This window comes from Ixodes scapularis, unplaced genomic scaffold (genome assembly GCF_016920785.2).
Source record: "Ixodes scapularis isolate PalLabHiFi unplaced genomic scaffold, ASM1692078v2 PGA_scaffold2__306_contigs__length_199485367, whole genome shotgun sequence".
Taxonomy (NCBI): Eukaryota; Metazoa; Arthropoda; class Arachnida; order Ixodida; family Ixodidae; genus Ixodes; species Ixodes scapularis.
Window position 1 is genome coordinate 17,030,781 of NW_024609857.1, and position 21,181 is coordinate 17,051,961.

The 21,181-nt window shown below is 46.3% G+C and overlaps 1 protein-coding gene across 1 annotated transcript in view; it reads left to right on the plus strand.

Annotated features, from left to right (window-relative positions):
• The first annotated feature begins 2,534 nt into the window (after nt 1-2,534).
• Nucleotides 2,535-21,181, plus strand: part of LOC8043761 — a 164,876-nt gene continuing 146,229 nt past the window's right edge. Inside the window, exon 1 of the mRNA XM_040209416.3 lies at nt 2,535-2,941. Within this exon, the coding sequence (XP_040065350.2) occupies nt 2,732-2,941 (210 nt within the window). The 5' untranslated portion in view covers nt 2,535-2,731. The remainder of the gene's footprint in view (nt 2,942-21,181) is intronic.

A 21,181-nucleotide genomic window follows, 5' to 3' on the forward strand; every position in this document is an offset into this window, starting at 1 on the left:
TTTCGACCGTGTCGTCAACGAAACTTCATTCCAGCTTCATTTCGAGGAAGCTGCAAGGTGTTGCCATCTCTCCAACGGATGCACGGAGCTGTCTGTACATATTTTCCTGGTGTACTTTCCTGTACAAGAAAAAAATGTCCGAGTAGTTTGCGTAGGGTGCCTTCATGTGCGCTTTGCTTAGGGTGGAGACATCTGGCCATTTTGTCTCACACTTTTATTTTTATTTTTTGTTCAGAAGCGTGTGAAAGAACGTGTCCCTGCACGCGCTCGTGGCGCTGACTGTGCTACGGCGACATTTTGTTTTCGTCGATTTCTTTGTATTTTCCCCGTGAGCGCGTGCTGTCGGCATCGGGTACTACAAAGGGTGGCATCACCCTAAACAGAAGGACATTGAAGCACCCTAAGTTTGCGAAGAACCGAATTTCGTGACACTTTCCCTTGTACTTTACTCGCTCTTGTTAGAGGCGGCAAAGAAACAGTAAACTTAAGATATCTGTCAGTACAGTCCAGAAGCATGGCATCATGCCTGTGTGAAATTCGCGTTTCTGCTCTGTCACATGAAAATAATAAATCGATATTTTTAAAACAATAAGCAAAAGGCAAATAGTGAGTAACCATTGTTAGGAAACTGATCATATTTAAATATGAGTAGGATGCGCTCGGTCGCTAGTGCCTGAGCGCGATTGATTCTATATATACAACTGGCGATTCTCACAAGTTTAAACCAAAAACGCAGAAAAAAAAAAAAAAAGAAAAAAAGAAGCCTCCTCGAGGATGTTTGCAGCGTATCTCGTGTGAAGTCAAGCGTGAATGGCTGCCTTGTCTCCCAGCCGCAAACATGACGGAATTTCGTCGGAGCCTGTCGGTGCCATTGTCAAGGTCAGGGGAGGAGGTCGACGACGAATGAAAGGCTTTCGTCGGAGTGTGAAAACCAAAACAGCAGCGCTCGCTTTCTGACGGGAAATACTCTTCGTATTTAATTGATACCACAGTAATTGGGATGGTTGTACAACTTTCAGACATCAACGGGAGTTTGAGTAGATAGTTCCAATGGCTTCAGTAATGGTACCCGATAGCTCTGCCGACGCCTTTGCGCAAGCATCGTACGCTATCGGCAGTGGCGTACCAACTTGTTCTTGAGTGTGTGTGTGCGTGTGTGTGTGTGGGGGGGGGGGGGGGGGGCAAACCAGACCGTCCCCTTTCCCCCCACAGGGCTGGGGGGCAGTGCCCTTGGCATCCCTTGGACGCCGCCGGACAATGTTGGCCCTGCCCAGTGGCGGCTGATTCAGGGGGCGGCAAAACACATACCTTGCCCCCCCCCCCCCCCCTCTGAAAACTGGGGGGAAGGTGGGGGGGCAAGCGCCCCTTCCCTTGCTTCCCCCCCTTCCCGGTTGGTATGCCCATGGCTATCGGGCATCGTTGTCGGAGGTATCGGTACGATATTCTAAAAGTATCTAGTGTTAGGAGGAAGTTGTATATATAGAACAGAACAGGAGAGGCGTAGCTTCACTGGTAGCAAAAACATTTCAAAACACAGTAGTTCCGGAAACTCCGATAACCACACACCCGATCTTCCCTCACGCCTTTGCTCATGCGTTGTAGTGTTATCCGGCAAATGTATCGGAGCGTAAAAACGATGTTTCGCTCTTAAGTATAAAGTGGTTACATGTAAGAAAAGATGATGCATCCCAAAGCTGCGGGCCCTATAAATTGCCCACACAAGCCGTCGACTCCAAGCACACGAGCCCATATGAGCTTCGGTTGTTTTCGGGGGCATTGGCAGATAATTTCTTCACCTCGATAACGGTACCCGTTACACCGACGGCGCCCTTGCGCGTGCAACTGATCGTTATCGGAGCCCAAAGACATGCTACTAGCACTCTCTTCTATCATGAATTAGAGAACCCAAACTTTGCGCCTATCCCTTCCACTGCTTCGTGCGGCGTTCCCGTCGATGCCCTATGGGAAATAAAGTCTAACGGGAAACAAAATAACAGAAGGACGCATTTACACGGAAACGCGTACGATATTGCGCAAGTCGACGGAAAAAGCTGCGATACGAACGTTCCTCGAAGGGGAGCGAACGGGTATACAATTTTTATGCCATCAGAGCTTGCCAGGCGGAGCGAGCCAGCGAGCACGTGTCACCGTCTCGAGCCTTTGGGCTACTCTGTGGGGCGGCATCGTCGTTACGGCCAATACACCAGTACCACCAATACCATATAGAAAAGAAGGCCTGGCTTCTACTAACAATGACGTCCTCATGCGTGGGCCTTGTCCTCTAGGTATTATTGCTACGGCACGCGTGCAACTTCTCGCGGAAGCCTCCGGCTAGGCTTCTTCTACAAAACCGTTCCCGCTACCTCCTTCCGATAAGAAAAGGGACAGCTTCGAACGGGTCTCTCGCACGCGCGTCCGATCGCGGGCCGATTGGACGGAAGGAGAGCCTTGACAGAACGCGCGCGGGGCTCGATTACGTGACCTGTTTTCTCGCCCTCGCGCGCCGCCGTTGTTTATGCCCGCCGGTCTCCGCCAAAGCCCGGGGAAAGTGCGTAGCCGCCGCTCGGATCGGAGGACTACGTAGGCCCCCGGTTCGACCTTGTTGGCGGCGCCGAGACAGCGAGACCGCCTGGCAGATGCAGTCGCGCTCGGACACGTCTCCAAAGGGTGCGCGCTGGTTGCTACTGCGCCAAGAGCGAACGCCGGCGTCGCCGGGGTCCGACAACTTGAGATGATCGGTGCACGCGGGGACAAGTGCATTCGGATCAAGACGCATCCGTCGCACTCGATCATCGACAGTGTGCACGAGTGGGAGCGAGACGGCTTGTTTCCGGTGCTCCGCAAGGACCGGCGTGCGCAGGACGACGTCCCCGTCTCGCCGTCGAGGAGTAGCGGCGGCGCCGGCGAAGGCGATGGGACGAAGACGTCGCCGAGCGCTCAGGTACCGGAGCCGTTCAATTCGCGCTTCGTCGGGTGTTATGCGACGGAGAGGTTGAACCAGAACGGTATCTCTCGATGTGGTTGCGGATGGATATTAGTGAACGGGGTTGGCGCGATTGAGGCCTTCCAATCGCATCAATCCCTTTAAAAAACCATCGACTTGAGGGCCTTCTAACAGACAGTTTAGATGTTCAGTTCTTCGTGGTTGATGTTCACGTTGCCCAGAGGGCGCCGGGCGCGGTATTGCGGAGAAAGGGACGAATGCAGGCAGTCTAGTTTAGTCGCTGTCTGAATCCAATCCGGGGAACTCGATGTCGCCTGCCCACTGGCAACATCGAGTTCTGAGATAATAGGGAGGTTGTGAAGTTGTGAATTCCATACCTTCGACACTACGTGAGATGTCTTCGGTGCTCTTGCCCATCATTTAGCATATACTAGGTAATAAGCGGGAAATCACGTTCGATAGCAGATACACCGTAAACTTTAGACAAAGTAGTAAACGAACGCAAATAAGCACACTTATGCTTTCTAATTTGTTCCTGAAGACAACTTTCTACCTATGGTTTATTACACTGATGTCCGTGCATCGGCCTGCCTGCATTTAACCCCTTCGGAAATCATTTGTTTACCCCGCACACTTGCGCTCTCTCACTGTCACCTTCCCCCTCTTCGTTTTCTACATATATACTTATGAACTACGACTAAAGGTTAATTCAGACTGCGTTCACTGCGCTACGCTGCGTTCCGTTGCGATGCGTTTCGTTAGGGCACATTGGGTAGCCCTCTGTTTCTATGGTGACGCGCACTAGTAGCCTCTCGTTGTAAGCACTCGTAAGCGTTCGCACTCAAAACGCAGATGACTGAAGCCCGGATCAAAACGCAAAACAACTGCGAATCATGAGCGCCAGTACTCTTCTAGATCTGCATACAGAAGAACAATTAGATGCCCAAACAGGATTCCTAGGCAATCAAGACGTCGGTCCTTTGTTGTTGCCGACGAGGCCACCCTTGGTCTACCTGGTTTCATAATAAGGCTCGTCTACGCAGCGTGCACCGGCGTACGTTTGGCTACGAAGGGCATACACATTGTGTTTGGTTAATGAAAACAGTTTGACTTTTGTTGCATCTCCGTTCCTTCCCGCGGGCTCTATCAGTTGTTTCACTCCTCTTACTCGCTTCCCGTCCCATGAAATGCGCTCAAATAATAGTTCACTATTTATGCTTGAAGGATTGTCTCGTATACTAAGCTTCGACATATAGTCTGTTTCTTGACCACATTATAACCACGAAAAAGAACTGTTTTGGAGCTTTTTATTTTATTGGTAAATCGTGTGCTGCTTGTAGCAGAGATGAAACCACTTGCTATATGCCAATTTTTTGCGTTTGCATTTACTTTACTCCTGGTATGACTTGTCTAATTGGCGACGTGGGCGATCGAAAGCGTTGCTGTGGTCGGCCTTTCACGATTGGCCGAATGCCGACTATGACGTCGGCAAAGGATTTCTCATCGACGGAAATAAGAGTAATGGAAGAACTTTAATTTTGACGGTATTGGCTGCGTTGGTTTCAGAGCACTATGATTTCGAGCTTCCACCATGCTCATTACAAACACCATCGAACTTGTTGGTCGATAGGTAATGACGTCATGAGAGGTAACCATACGAGGGCGCCAACAAAACATCTCGCCGCTAAATATCATGTGACCGGCATGCTCCATGTAGTTCATCCTACCATACACTGCTACCTTCGTACTAAATATGATCATGTCTCGTTTAGCGTAGTACTTCCCTATTGCTTTTTCCCACCGTTTTGTGATAATGACGATAGCCATTTTCATTCATTCATTCTCTAGCTGAACAAGGCGGTAGCATTCTATTTTAGCATTTCTCGGTTTCCTGTCAATTTGTCGGCGGTTAAAATGAATTTTCTTGGCATGTGCTGGTCTGGCGACAATAAAGCAAAAAAACAGCGTCATCAAAATCGCAGCCGGTTATAATGTTTTCGTGTTGGAATGAGATAAGGAGGCAAACACCCACTTTTAGAGTTTTATTCTGGCCTTGGAGAGACCTCGGTACTCGCGCGCTAATTATTATGCTGGTCACACGTGATACCTTCATTCGTTTTTTTTTTTTTTTACTTCCATTAAATGTTGGAATTCTTTTGAGCTTCCCGCTTAATTAACATAATATTTGACGGCACTCGCTTTATAAAGTTTCATCCGAGAAATCATTGATGAAGGTAGCGTGAAATTAAATTGTTATATTGTGTATGAATTTTATAAATCGCTTTAGTTGTAGTCGGGTGGTGCTGATGGCAGCTCCCCCTCTCCCCCGCAGGGTCAGCCTATATATAGGCGTGGCCCCCTAGTGGCAGATCCCCCTAGAACCCAGGGTTAAGTGAGGTGGAGGCGAGAGAGATCGTCGGCGGGGTTGAGGTCCGTCGGAACCTAGGCGACCCAGCTCCTGTTATTGACCAAAAGTGCAGTGATAGCCAAGACCTCGTAGGGTGACAGAGTTCGTCCGTGGCCTCTTGTGATGGCGTGAACCACCGCTTCGTTATCCGAGAAGATGAGGGTCTAGGCTGGTGCGAGAAGGATGGCGATGAGTACCGCCCGAAATTCTCCGAGGTAGATTCCTGGGGGTGATGGCGAAACAATAGCGAGGTTGCCGGGGGGTAGACAGATGCCGATGCCGGACGAACTTGCGTCGGCATACGCCTCTCCCGACGTGGGCGGAATGTTCCATGGCACTTCCGTAGAGAGGCGGTAAAAGACTTGTTTAAAAAGAAGAAGCCAGTCCTGCGAAGGTGGTTGGCCTGTAGAGGCGGCGACATGCAGTGGTCGCAGTGCATGGTAATGCCCTTTAAAGAGGCTAAAATAAAATGTCCAGAGTCCAGCCACACGCTGGTAGGTCTTGAGTGACAGGGGTTGCTCAAGGACTTGCAGGGTGGCGGCAAGGCCAAGGCGTCTCTGGGAGGTGTGGCCGATGGCCTGGCGGTCGGCAAAAAGTTGGAAGCCAAAGAACTTGATGGTGCGAACTGGCCGGAGTAAAGAATCACGGTGGTTCAGACGGATGCCGACTTCAAAAAGTTGGTCACAGAAGACTCGTGTTTGTTGTTCGAGGAACTCGGGGTCCAGGTGAGCAAACAAAAAATTATCCAGATCTGCCCAACACCATAATCCCCTGGCCTAGGGAGCCTTCATGCGCACATGAAGGCACTCTACCCTGGCCCGTGCTTCCCGTGCTAGTGCTATTGCCAAAGACTGCATAAAGAACGGGGCAGGCCTTATACCAAAGGGGAGGACCTTGTAGCGGTAATATTGGCCGTTGAGCCGAAAGGTGGTGAGGTGTCTTGTCGCGGGTGCAAGACCGAAATGGTAGAAGGCATCTTGTAAATCCGCTTTGGTGAAGAACGGGTCCTTAGGAAGAGGAGCCATCTCCAAAGCCGCGGGCAAAGCCGGTAGTCGAAACTTAGGGCTAGGCAAAGTTGAGGTGAGATGGCTACAGTCAAGCACAAACCGCGAAAATTCCGCAGATTTTGGCACAATCTGTATAGGGTTCAAAAAGGGACCGCGATGAGTTCTTTCAATGATCTCTAACGCCAGCATAAACTGCACTGCCTCGCGGAGGACACCGGGCGGGCGGGCGGGCGGGCGGGCGGGCGTTGGAAACGGACGTCGCCGTAGAAAAAAAAGTTCAGTTCCGCGGGGTTAAATGGTGGGTGAAGCCGAAATTTCGAATTTAGGTCTCATATTGGCCTCAGATTGTGTGCTGCTTGAAAGTGGTGAAACAAACTGATAAAGCTTGGCAACAAACGTGTTGTCTTAAGTTGTTTTATCGATTCCCATATGCTTGGTGCTTTGCCGTTTCATTCATTAATAACAGCGTCGTAACTGAATAATGTTGGGGTTAAATCTCCAAATACAGCGAAAAATAACTTCTAATCTAGATTTTGTGTGTGTGTGTGTGCTTCTAAGCGCACGTTATACGAACTACGTTGAATTGTTGATACTATTACTCAGATAGCTCTTCCTGATATTCAATATTTGAGACATAGAAATCGAGAGATAGCATTGCAGGTACGCTTCTTTGGCACCGTTTAGCCTCGCGACAAAGATTCGTTGTGTTTGGAAGGGGAGATAAATCCTTCTTCCGATGAAGTGTATAAACAGAAACGAATCACTTATGACTTCAGACTTTTGGTCGTGGAACTGCTAATTTCTGGACTATTAGTGCTATAGCAATTACTTAGACCCTAAGAAAGGCCAGCACTTGAGCTTTAAATGCACGTATACGGTTCTACTGTCTATATGCCCGAAATATCTGTATAACTAATTTCTCACTCTCCGGTGTATGTTCTAACTTCCGAGTTCGTTTTGGGCGAAATCCAGAAAGGCGATTCCTGTCTAACATTTCCTAAACATACACAAGACCCACTCTCTTTTTTCCAATTTGTTCATTAAACAATTGGGCGGGACCCCGAAGCCGAACCTCTGCCGACGCAGTCACTGAACCCGAATCCTAGCCGAATCCTAGCCAATTCAATCCTGAATTCAGTCGTCCTATGAGCGCATTAAGATTTGAATTTTAAACGATATAGGGGGGGGGGAATAGTGTCTAAATATTGAGTACCGTGTTCAAGGTCAGGAATATGCGTTATCGAACGCAGTAACTCCTAAAACCGCAGTATTACGTTCCTGCGCTCTGTTTTGTTGTATATTTTATTTTTATTTCATTGTAGTTTATTGTAAGAAGTAGGCGGGTTACATAATCAGATTACATAATCAGATAGATGTACAATAAAATATAACTGGTTATTTGACGCAACCTCTTACTGTTTAGGTCCGTACGGTCTTTATATTTGATTGTAATAAAAGAACTACACGTGAGTAGAAAAGGCCATGCTAAACTCGGGCGGACTTATGGGTCAGGCATGGGGAAGGGGGGGGGGCGAGATTTGACGTTATGGACGTATATGACGTCGCGGGCGATGTAGTATACTTTAGAGATATCGATTTTGGTGACCTAATATTTTCGATTTCACCAAAAACTAAACATGTTTTCCTAAAATAGTTTTATGTCGTTTTCCCTATAAAGAAAGTTACCCATGGGAAGCTTACGGAGTCGGTTTTCGGCTACCCTGCCCCCCCCCCCCCCCCCCCCCTTTTTTTTTTTTTTTTTCTCTTAAATCCGTCCCGGCTAAACTCAATGCTCAATGCGCTGTGGAGACACGTTGGCAGTTAGGACACTCTTTGGTCCCGAAGTAACCGTTCCCAGCTTACGGGAGTTAATTCTTCTGTCGATGAAATAAACGTTGTTTGTCCTGTTACTGCTATTCTGAACTAATTGACGTCATGTACTATTTACCTGGGCTCTCTCTCTCGTATTATTAATGGCAGGAAATGATAAATATAATCTATCTGTAACATTCGTATCTTGGCCGGCGGCACGAATAGTTGCATAACTTTCCTCTCGGTCACGCGTCCATATGCCCTTCACATTACTGGTGCAGATATTATCGCCCGCATGAGAATGCGGTGTGCGCGGTTGTAATTGCCTTTCTTGTGCCGTTTACCAATCAACGCGTTCCACTTTCTATCGAGAACTTTCCTCGCACGCAACCCAAGCACGCTTCGAAATATTTCGATAAATGTCGCGCACGCTGTTTTGTTTTCACGTGCGTGTGTACAGAAGGTTATTTATTTTATCGCGCGGTTAATGCACTGGGCTGTATACATCAAATTTCTTCCCACGTTGTAATGTTTTATGAAGCTGTGATTGCGTGGAGAAACGTCGCAACCGCAGCAGAGGATTTATCGGACCAAGGTTCGCCTAGTATAAAGCCTCCGGTTAGCTCCGTTCCACCTTTTCTTTCTTTTTATGTTTGATACGTTTAGGCGATTAGTAGTTATCGTTACGTTTACTGTGGTTAAGGCGTGCTGGAGATCTGCTTTTAAAATTTAACCACTCTCATCGGCTCTGGAGGAGTAATAAGACTCCTCGCCCCCCCCCCCCCCCCCCCCCCCCCCCCTCGTTTTTTAAGCTGTCGGGCACTCTAAAGGTGCGTCGTTTCGCGCAAGATTACAACACCGAGCAGTGAACACTAAAAAATTTACGAAATATTCCGAAATTAGAGAAATAAAACGCAATACGATGGATCTACTTCGTTGGTATTCAAACAAACAGCAGCACGTGGAACCCTCCCCTGCTGGGCACTCTCAGAATGGCAGCTGACGTGTTGTTGCGAGACTTGGCTTCTTCGAGGCCGCTGCTTTTCAAATATGCTTTAAAAAAAAGAAAAGAAGTTTGTAACTGCACATGTTTAGCTTTGGAGTTGGACGCCGGCGCAAAATGAGTTTCTACGATCCCCACGAAGTGCATAGGTTGAGGGCAGCCTTCGCACACCTCCATTCACTTCGCCACGCATCCGTCTTGTTGCGTGAGTGTCGCTATGAGCTCCGAAGAAGAAGAAAATTTGGCGCGAGTTCATTGCGGTGCGCGTTCCTGGGAGCATCGCGTGTGTCCAGCGCCTCATGGAGGAGTCACACCCACCGAAGAGGCGAAGAAAAATGAAACTGGTTTTGGAATTGCATTATTGAAAGTCAGCGTCCTTTGTCGTCGTTTGGTTTATACGATGCTCGTCGTTTGCTGTGTCGCTTCACTTCGGAAGATTCGGTGGAGGCTGGACTTGCCCCAAGGGATTGGTTCCGAATTGATTTGCACATAGAAGAGCAACGCGTAATAAAAATTATAATAATGTATTGGCGGCGTGCGCGACCGAAAGCGTCGCTGTGGTCGGCCTTCCGCGATTGGCCCAAAAGCTGACTATGACGTCGGAAAGGGTATACCATCGACGGAAATAAGAGGAATGAAAGAACTTTAATTTCGACGGTGTTGGCAGTGTTGCTTTGAGAGCGCAATGATTTCAGGCTTCCACCATGCTATTTACAAACACCATCGAACTTGTTGTTCGCAAGGTAATGACGTCACAAGGGGGAACCATAGGAGGGCGCCACCAAAACATCTCGCCGCTAATACGCTTCCAGGTCGGACTTTCTTGTTGCAACCGCGTTCCGTTTTGGCTGGTACATCCGTCAAAGTAAGGTTCTCGTCAGTAACTTAATTGCGATGCAATCCGCTAACTTTTAAACTTTTTTGGATGGTCAATCGGCTCAATCCGTGTCAGGTCCGTCAATGTAACGTCGCAACAACAATAACAAAAGCACATCTTTGTCGGCTTATCGCTACAGAATGTGGCGGGGGAAAGAAAAAATAGTAATATGAGAGCATTTTAGGAATCCTTGCATATGCAATCAATTGGCTTTGATTTCCAGTGATGTTTTATTTAGATGATAATCTTAATAGAGCACCTTGTCTCTTCTTGTCTTGTTTTGTTTTTACTCAAAGGCAACAAATGCCACCCCCCCCCCCCTTTTTTTTTCTCCCTCCAACACTTGACGATTGATTGTCTTTAAGAGCAAAAACAAAACAAAAAACAAAAAAAAAAAAACGATTTTTTGAATAATCTTTTTATAGCAAACAGGCTTTCAACTGGTTTCATTTTATTTTATTGAATCACCGTGGTGATTCGAATCGACAGGATTTCCAGGATGCCGGCCAGTCTCAGTAGTATATCCCCTTGTAAACCGATCGTCGCTCGAATTCGTCCGCACTGCTCGGTGTGATTGTTCCTCTTCCGAAGGACGCTCGGCAGCCCCGTTCGCTCGAAAAAAAAAAAGAAGTTGGACGCCGGGGTCTTTTGGAATCCTCGTTTTCCTCTCTTTCAAACCGGTTTTTTTTCGTGCGGTGTCAAGCGCGTATTGTGTCGTCGTTGCGCGTTGTCGATCGTCCCCCACGACTGCGCGCGTGCCGCTCGCACCGGCGGGCCTGTGATTGTCTCCCCGATGACTTTTAAATTGGAGCCATTCGGAGTCGCTCAAAGTCTCCCTTCTCTTTGCTCTGATCGACCGAGATGATCGACACGACGGCCTGAACGAATGAAGATTAGATCTGTATGGATTGGGAAGGCCCCGGTTGGGAAGCCGAGTTAAAAAATGATAATGTAAAAAAAAAGTGAAATTATTATTTTTTATAGAACATTGTTTGTGTTTAAATTTGTTTTTTCATATCCCTGTGGTGCCGGCGTTTTAGCCCTACTTACTCGGTGGCGGGGCTTACGTGTGCCATCTATACCTGTTACCTATTTTAAGTATGAAAGACATTCTGGAAATAAAAAAAAAAAATAATAAAAAAAATGATAAGCATATTTTTTCAGCTGGGTGGTGGTCTCTATAAGCCTCCTTCATAACCTCAAAGCTTGGACATTTGCTAGAGGTTCTTACCCGAACGGCGAAAGTGGTGGCTACTAAAACTCCTCGAGGTGTTTCTGATTATGAAACCGGGTGGGGCAGTGGCGGATCACCCGCTCGTGGCACGTGTCTTGCGCGTTTCCACAACAATGGTTGGCGGTACTTGTAAGCGTGAATTTTATCGAGGGACTTTAGTGGCTACTGCATGTAATAATGTTTAAGGCTGCGGTCCCACGGCAGCCATCTTGAACAAGGCGTTAGTTCAACCAATAGATGGCGACACGCACCCGTGGGGTGGCCGAAACATTGGATCACAGTGGGATGGCTCGAGCACCATCACGTTCCCCTCGTGGCCTTGCTCGCGCCGCTGCCAGCTGTGCTCAGCTGGCTCAAGTAGCGTGGCCCAGCAAACGAATGTATGCGAGAATGTCAGGCTGGGTATAAATTGTTCTCTGATATAGGGAGATGCGGTTCGGCGGTTGTAACGGGCTTTCGCAATAAATCTAACCAAGAAGGAATCAAATGTTGATTGACGTGTCAATATTCTATCAATGAAAATTTCTTCTGCAGGAATGCACGCTCAGTAGACTCAATCTTCCAAGACACCAGTGGAAGCAGACGTCAAGAAAACTGCTTCTTAATGACGACTAAAATACGTCACGAAATATTGTGTTTCACGGGGTACGGGAGATGTTGTAATGGTCTATTATGTTTCAGAGAACATTATAGTTCCCAGAAACTTTCTGGAAAGACTTCGAAGTCTTCCTTGAGTCCAACGCCATCATGAATAGAAATTGAAAACGATCCACTATTCAGTCGGTGGGTGGCAAAACGTATCCGCATCTGCGGAGTCATGGTCGATGCGTACTCTAAGTGGCTGGAAGTTTACATGATGCCTGCCACGACGTCCAAACATGTCATTGACGTTCTACGGTCTCTTTTACCTACTTTAGTCCTACCGAAAATACTTTTCTTTGATAACGCGCCAAATCTTGCTTCAAATAAAATAAACAAGTTTTTGAAGAAAAAAATGAAAGCCGCTTACAACTCCCTGTAACGCCGAATTAGAGCACAGCTCTTGAGGAGGAGGAGGGAAGGGCACTGGGGGGGGGGGGGGTTAAACTAACCAGGGGGGGTCACGTGACCTTGGGGGTCACGTGACCTCCAATGCCGATGATGTCATCACTGACGTCCCTGATGACGTCATGAGTGACGATGACGATGCGGGTACCGATGACGTCATTAGTGACATCACTGATAACTTCACCAGTGATGATGACGATGACGATGCGAATGTCGGTGACGTCATCAGTGACGTCGCTGATGACGTCATCAGTGATGATGCCGATGACGATGCGGATGCCGGTGACGACATCAGTGACGTCACTGATGACGTCATCAGTGATGATGACGATGACAATGCGGATGTCGGTAACGTCATCAGTGATGATGACGATGACGATGCGGATGCCGGTGACGTCATCAGTGATGATGACGATGTGGATGCCGGTGACGTCATCAGTGATGATGACAATGACGATGTGGATGCCGGTGACGTCATCAGTGAGGATGACGATGACGATGTGGATGCCGGTGACGTCATCAGTGATGATGACGATGACGATGTGGATGCCGGTGACGTCATCAGTGATGATGACGATGCGGATGCCGGTGACGTCATCAGTGATGATGACGATGACGATGTGGATGCCGGTGACGTCATCAGTGATGATGACGATGACGATGTGGATGCCGGTGACGTCATCAGTGATGATGACGATGACAATGCGGATGCCGGTGACGTCATCAGTGATGATGACGATGACGATGTGGATGCCGGTGACGTCATCAGTGATGATGACGATGACGATGTGGATGCCGGTGACATCAGTGACGATGACGTCATCGGGGGGTCACGCGACATCGGCGGGGGTCACGTGACCTCGAGGAGGGGGGTCACGTGACCTCAGGGGAGTCACGTGACTTCGGGGGGTCACGTGACCTCGGGGGGTCACGTGACCCCCACGAGGTCACGTGACCCCGGTGGGGGGCTCGCGCGGTGCATTATGGGACATTTCCCATGATGCACCGCGCAGTTACGCCGACGGCGACGGCGACGGCGACGGCGACGGCGACGCCGCTCAAGCCGGAAACGGGCCCCTAAGAGCTGCGCTCTAAAAAAAAAAAAAATACCGGCATCAGGCATCACATTAGTGCACCATACCATCCTGCAACTAACGGGCAAGCAGAACAGATGGTGTGCGAAACTGAAAAATGCCCTTTTGAAGGTTACGGAAGAAGCAGTTTGAGAAGAATCGCCAGGTTTTTGTTCCAGCAGCACGCGGCGGTCTCATATTACACGGTAAAAACACCCGCCGAAGCAATATTCGGCGGAAGAAGAGCCACGCCCCTCGATCTCATGATACTATGGCGGCGGCCTACGAACGAAGATCGAGAGATTCCCAGATCGGGAGTAATGGCAGTTTATTCGGTCGGACAACGTGAGGAATTTTAGCGGAAGACGGGCCTTCCATGTAAATACTTGAGTAGAAAAGGCTCTATGTTGGTTGGCCAGAAGGTGTCATCCCTCTGAATACGTTGGATATCAATGCCCTTGAGTGTAAATATAACTAAATCACAAAACCCTCTTTGTGTATTGTGTAACTGCCCTTGTATTTGATAGTAGAAGCTATGGTGGTGATTTGGACCTTTCACACCAGGCTTCTATTTCTTATTTTTCGCCTCATACTCCTTTGCGGTTTAAGTATGCTTCAAGAATCTTTTGGAACGGTGACACTTTACGTCAACGAGGCCATTTGTTCCAAGTAGTCAATCAGGGAACGCTGCTAGAAATCCGTCCCTCATATTAACGAATAAACCGCACTTCTTCACAGTGCAGTTTTCCTGTTCCACGTACAGTTGTAAAGCAGAATCCTCATTGATTCTACCATATTCTGTTGCGGGTGGAGAAAGTCTTTGGGTACACGATACTTGAAACAAGTCTGGCACTGTACGTTGTGGTTCGACACCCACTAAAATCGTCGTCCTTATAGAGCCTCATCATTTAATCATTACCTCGTCACCTCATATTGCTCTTCATCAACAGTAAGTACAATAGGCTGCCGCCATATTACAATCCAAGAATTGAAAAATTGAGTCGTTCAGTCCATCAACAAATTTATTATTTATATAGACGCTTTACAGCAGCTGTGCATGGGCGCCGCCATAACCGCCCTTCAGTTTTTGTTTTCGCTTATATTTTTCACTCTGCTCCATCATTACCACAGGAGGACAGGTTACTGGTATTTTAGATACGACGGTGTCTTTTTTCCCAGCATTTGCCTTTGTGGAGGCTCGCCAAAGCCCGCTGCAGTGATTTGATATATCGGTAAGATAATAGAAGGTCGGCAATGGCGTCTGTAATCTGGCGCGTGTGTAAAGCGTCTATAATGTTATCACGTTACATTACCTCGAGACGATCGACGTCCATCGTCTATCTTCAAATACTTATACCTGTATATAAATTAGACAGCACAAGGGGGGGAGGAGTCGGTGGCCGAGTGCATGGTCTAGCGCACACCAGCTCGGAGCGCTTGGAGCGAAAGCTCGCGCTCCAGAACCCACCCCGCACCTGCCCGTTTCGATCTGGATGAGCATCGTACCGGCGTGCGGTCGTGTATCCCTACTGTGTGGTGCACGTTAAAGACCCCTGGTTTGCGGTTGTACCGCACTGTCTAAATTGCTCATCTACAGCTGAGACACCAGACGCCCACTAAGGCAGACTAACTTGCGGCTGTATAAACATACACACAACAATTTGCAATTCGACGCATAATAACAAAGAACACAGCGTGCCGCCTGTTTTCTTTGGATGCCTTTTTTAAACCAGCGAAAGCTCGCGCGTTCTCTCTTTTGAGACGGTTAGAACGGTCGCACATAAAAGCTGCGTTTCTCCTACCCGCCCGCTTCCTCCTCTCATTATGTGTATTTGGTTATAACTAAATAAACTATAATAATGGTGTATTATTCATATTTACTTTCAGTTTCAGTCAGGGAAAAAGGAGTTTCGCGGGAACTAGAGCCAATAAATGAGCTGCGCTTGGAGTATCGGCACTCTCTTCCCCGACAATGTTGTGAACGCCGCCATTTTGGTGCTTGTGCAGAGCAGGCGCAACTGCCGATCGTCATGATTCAAAAGTGCGACATCCTCAGCATTAGATTCGGTGTTAGAAAGCTCATGTGATGTTGCTTTGCTTTGTCGCAAACTGTTTAAAGCGGAGGACGGAAAAGCGTTTCTTGTGATTTCAGATAAAGCTTCAAATAACTGGCAACCATAATGTTAAGCCACAATAAGGCCAAGTGTCACTATTCTGAAGCGTAGCTTATTTAATGACACTATTCATGCTCATGTTCAAGAGGCTTGTAGTACCTGGAGGGGCCATGACGTAAGCCCCGTGGATTGACACCTGCCTCTTCCTTATTGTTCCCGCTTGTGCCAGTAAAGTAGCTACGGTTCAGAGTAACGACACTTGGCCATATGGTGGCTTAAAATCATGGTTGCCAGTTACCTGAAGCTTTATCTAAAATCACAAAAAACGCTTTTTCGTCCCCCACAAATGTTTAAACAACCCGCGACAGAGCATTGCAATATTGCATTAGCTTCCTAGCACCGCATCTAATGCTGAGGAAGTCGTACTTTTGGATCATGACGATCGGCCGTTGCGTTTGCTCTTGACAAGACCAAAAATGGCGGCGCCCAAAACAATTTTTGGGGAACGGAGCGCCGATACTTTAACGCTCATTTAGTGACTCTAGGCATGAAGTGAACTCGGGTGTATTCTTTTCCTCTTCGTCTTTATTGTTTATTGATTTCAATCATATCAAATAATGAACACATTATATCACGCTACGCTTGTGTAATTATTTGTCTTAGATTTATTAACCTGGCTCACTACTTAATCCCTTCATTTATCGATAGTAAATCTTCCAATATATTTTTTTTAATGTGAAGGTAAAAAGACACGGAGATTGATGATGATACAGACGCCAACGCCGCCCTCGGAAATTTTTTGAACATTAGAAATCAGCAGTTTGTCTGCCATCCGCCAGGTAGCGCGACAAAACACCCAAACAGTTTTTAATTGTTTTTAAAATTATCTAAGCTCTACACCTATTAAAAACCAAAGCAATATCATTGTGAAAATCTAATACATTGCAATGTATATGTATTCCAAACAATAAATGTTTTTAGATGTCAATAAATATGTTTGATGTCCAAAAAAGATATCGTCAAAAACAGGTAAGTTTGAAGGGCTCCTGGAGCGTTATGACTTTGAAAATGAAAAAAAGCCATCGTCCACCTCTTGGGCAACCATTGTAGCTCTAAATGTTATAAACGATTTGATCATAGTTTAATCATTTCCTCAGCGGCATTTGAAGTACCATGACTCCAAGCACCAAAAAGTGCTACGTTTGATATAAAATATCTAAACAAAAATTTTTTACACATCATTAAATTTTTTTTGAATATTACCAATAATAAGCTCTACATCTGTAGCTAATTTAATTGTCCTAGCGCTTGTCATTAAAAACATATTTGTGCTGAAAAATGTCAATTTTAGGGCAATGTTTGGAGGGATGAAAAAAACAAAGTAGTGCAAATATCAAAAAAGTGTATCGTTACATTCTGCTCCGACATCATCTTAACAAAACTGCTATATTGGAACAGTGTTATCTTTAATGGATCGTTCATAAAACATGAACTAGCGGAGCAAGTGAGGGTCCGCGACATCATATTCGCAACGCTACAAATGCGCATGAACAGTAAAAACCAACACACACATAATATCAAATGAAAGAGGATTGCATAGCCTTTCGAATGACATCAATCCCACAATGCAGTATTTAAAAGGAGATGAGTAATGACCTGCCAAAAAGTACCTAAACTGCCACATTCAGTGGGACCGTGGCCTTGAGCGTATGTAAGGTTTGTCTGGAAACGTTTGCTTTCGAGAGTATACCGTAAACGATTCCCGGGTTTCCCAGAGCGTAATTCACTACTCATTCTCTTCGCTTGAATAGTTTTCTTCTTTTTTTAAAAATTGTATTATTATTAGTATTTCTATTCCACGTATTATTCTGCAGTTGGCATGGTTAGACACGTCTTTATAACTGCACTTTAGGGTTCTGGGAGATTAAATATATATATAAAAAAATATATTATACATTTTGAGGCTATCTGAAAAGGCGGTTCGCCCGTGACGAAAAAGCTTCGTGTCTAAAACGAAGCGATAAAGTTTCTCGCTTCAAAAATGCCGAATATTCAGCTCACAAGGGACTCTGAATTCTGACGGTTATATTTGTAGCTAAAGTCCTTACCTTAGAAGCTCGTCAGTGTGCACATTCCAGATTGGCTTTGTCGCCTGTAGCACTTTTGGCCATTCTTTTTTTTTTTTTTTATCAGAAAGAAACACGAAGTGTAATTTACATAACCAGAATTTTCAAACGAACACCCGCGTCATGTAATACTTCTAGGACCCTTTGAATTATATATCTGCGCAACCTGTTTGCTTAATTATTTTTTCAAGTGATGTTAAAAGACACTACATAGGCAATTAGTATGAATGTGCGAAAACAGAAGATATGACGAAGCTTCTTACAATTGTTTTGGGGGAAAGCAACCGGAATTTTCAACAATAAATTAACCAATACGTCATAATCTACCCTTGGTACCTCAATTTGTTGGTCAACGCGCCTTACCCAGTATCTGTCCAATGTCTTATTGATACTCGTTAGGGACTTCCTAGTGTCTTTCTGTTTCGTCCTTTTACTTTTTTTAATCCCAGGGGGTGTAACCAAGTGGTAGGGTTTCGTCAGAAGACATGCTTGTCTCCTTTAGCCCTAGCCCCTCAGACTTTTCTGTCTGAAATAAATGAAGAAGTAAGATTTCTAGACAGAAATTTCGGGAAATCTTAATTCCCCCAGTTTTGTTGCTCTTCTAAAAACGTCCGTACTGCGTACAAAATGCTCCTCGTGAACGATATGGATGTAACGCGCACCTGTTACGATTTGGGAAACCTTGGACCAGATCAGGATGTTCATAAGGCTAAAGATCTGCTGTATTTATCATTTTTGCCGGAGTAGGGGGGGGGGGGGGGTATCGCTGGCTGAGTGTGTTAACGAACCACTGCTCGGAGCACGTGGAGCGAAAGCTCCCGCTCCAGAACCCAGATGTTCTGGGTTCAATCCCCAATCCTGCCTGTTTTGATCTGGATGAGCATCGCATCGGCGTGCGGTCGTGTACCGCTACTGCGTGATGCACGTTAAAGACCCCGAGCTAGCAGTGGCACAGCACTGGCTCAATTTTTCGACTACAGCTGAGAGACGCTAGTCGCCCATTGAGGTTGACTAACTTTCGGTTGCCTAAACGTCGACAGAGCACAATAATTATTATGCTGAGGTAAGTGCAGGCTCGCCTGGCACACAATGAGCAAAAAATACATTATATTATTTGAGAGAACATTGGTGAAAACATCGGATACATTAGCGTCCCAGCAGTCGACACGTTTCCATGAGCTAACCTTGTTTCTAGTCATTTAATCTATGGACGCCCATGCGCTTCCGTTAATTAAGCACCGATGAGAGCCACTATGCACGCACATGCTTTGATTCTTTCCAATTGCCCGTTAAGTACGCTTCTCCCTTGGCATCGGTGTACTGCGGCAAAGCAAATGGTCGTAACGTCGTTGCTATTGGCGTTGCTTCCCCTCAGTGCAGCCGTGTTAGCTGGGAGAAGCACGCCCCCGTTTCAGGTGCACTCTAAAAAAAGCCCGTGCGTCTGCTCTCCCGCACAACACTCGGAGAGCCAAACACCGTAACTTACAGAGGCAACGCTTGCATTGCTTAATGTCAGAACTCAGACTGCGTTTTTTGGTCTAAATATATGTTTCGGCGTCGTCATTCGCTGAGCTGCCTCCGTAAGTTGCGGTGATTGGCTCTCCGAGTGTTGTGCGGGAGAGCAGACGCACGGGCTTTTTTTTAGAGTTTGGATACCCGCGTCGCGGCTGCTGGGATGGGATCCAGTGGTCGTGTCTGCGCGAAAGCTGGTCGTTTTTATAAAAGTTGAGTCATAAATAGTAGAGTTTGCTTTCTATATTATATTTATATATTACAAAAATATATAACATATATTTTCCGCCCTGATTCTCGGTGTTCGTCAAAGGTCGGAAGGTCGCCATTGTTTGTTGTTGTTGTTTTTGTGAGCTCTGGATATAACGAATGCGTTAAACGTAAAATGTATACTGTATTATTTTTCTTTAATATTACATTTAGAAAATCGATTTTTTTTTTCATTAGGTATTTCAACGTTATCTACGTGTAGAATGCCACTCACTATTTTGAACTTAATTCATGACGGTATATTTAAAAACGTCTTTATATTGTGTGAGAAACACACTATGAAACTGTTCGAATTTAAGTGACCGCTCCGTTCGCGCTATATTTCATATCACAACTTACTTTTCGCAGAAATTGTTTCTAAGAAGACAGTCTGTGTTTCTTAGTTAATTTATATTGAGTTGGTTCACGCAAAATGGTTTTTATGCTTTAATTATATATATATATATTTTTTTTTTCGTGGCAATCTTCGGTTTATTTGCCGATGTATCCAAACAAATGGGGAATGAAGGAAATAACACAAAGCATGCGGGCGAGCTAGTAAACTTCGGCATCTTGTAAACCCGAGACTTTGGAACGAAAAAAGAAGACACTCCTGTGTGTGCGTTGTATATAGCCCACCTAGACTGGGTGGCGCAAGCTACCGCCAGTTATAAAGGAATTGGTGGATGGATGCTTCATCCATCCGTCCATCGATCCATCCATCCGTCTGTTGTCTCCTTGTTTCTGCTTTAAAGGAAAGCTGAAGCGTTTCTTGACAAAAACAAGTTAGAGGTGAATCCTAGACTATTTTAACCCTTAAATCTTGAATATTACTTTCATTTTCCCCGAAGACCTAAGTAAACGCGAGAAAACACGAAATATCTCCGCCCAGTCGTTGCGTCATAAAAGGACCTTTCGGCCGCTAAGCGCGTGTCGCTCGTATGGGCAGCGCGTGCATTACACCTTTTGCTGAATTACCCAAGCACCACAGGGAGCATGATCAGAGTGTAGTTACACGCGCTGCACGTGCTGGCGCGTGCACCAGTAACTGTTCTAAAGGTAATGCCCAAAACAAATGGCACCTTGCACGCGCGTTCGTCACCGCTTTATTTTGGTTATTTACTTCGAACTCTTTATACGGGGAAGGCGAACGCGTGTGGCCCGTGTACATACATTCCCAGCATTCTCCTTTATGCTTGGGTAATTTAGCAATACGTCTATTGCAAACTTGCCATGTATATATTCCCCCGCACTGACACCAGTCGTGACGTCCTTTTTGGGACCTTTCTTGAAAATAAGGAGAGTGCGCGTGCATATCTTCGATAGGCGCCAAAGATTCGCGAGAAAGCGGAGATTCCGAAAACTCCTTTTATGACGTAACACTTCGGGAAGGAGGGGCTTTGACGGTACTTTGAAAAGGATTGTCTGCAGCCTCCGTGCACCAAATTAAAAAAAAAAAAAAAAAAAAAAAAGCTAATCTTGATATTCGTGATTCTCAGGTCCAAAGGAAGATGATTTAAGTATTTTTTACTCAAATGCGTGATTCGAACATACTTGAGGCCGCGTCCGCAGGTAGTTTTGTCACCGTGTCTACGGCGAACTATAAAGCGTGTCTCGTGTATGATGCAGGAACATGCGTGACTCCGACTTGAGTCTCGGGTTTCCACGATGTCGAGGGTTGGTGAATGTCGCTGCTCTTCTTGCCTGATGCTGTTCGAGTCAAGCGTTCGATTTGCTTTGTACACATTTCCCGTTATCCAATCCCGTTTCCCGCAG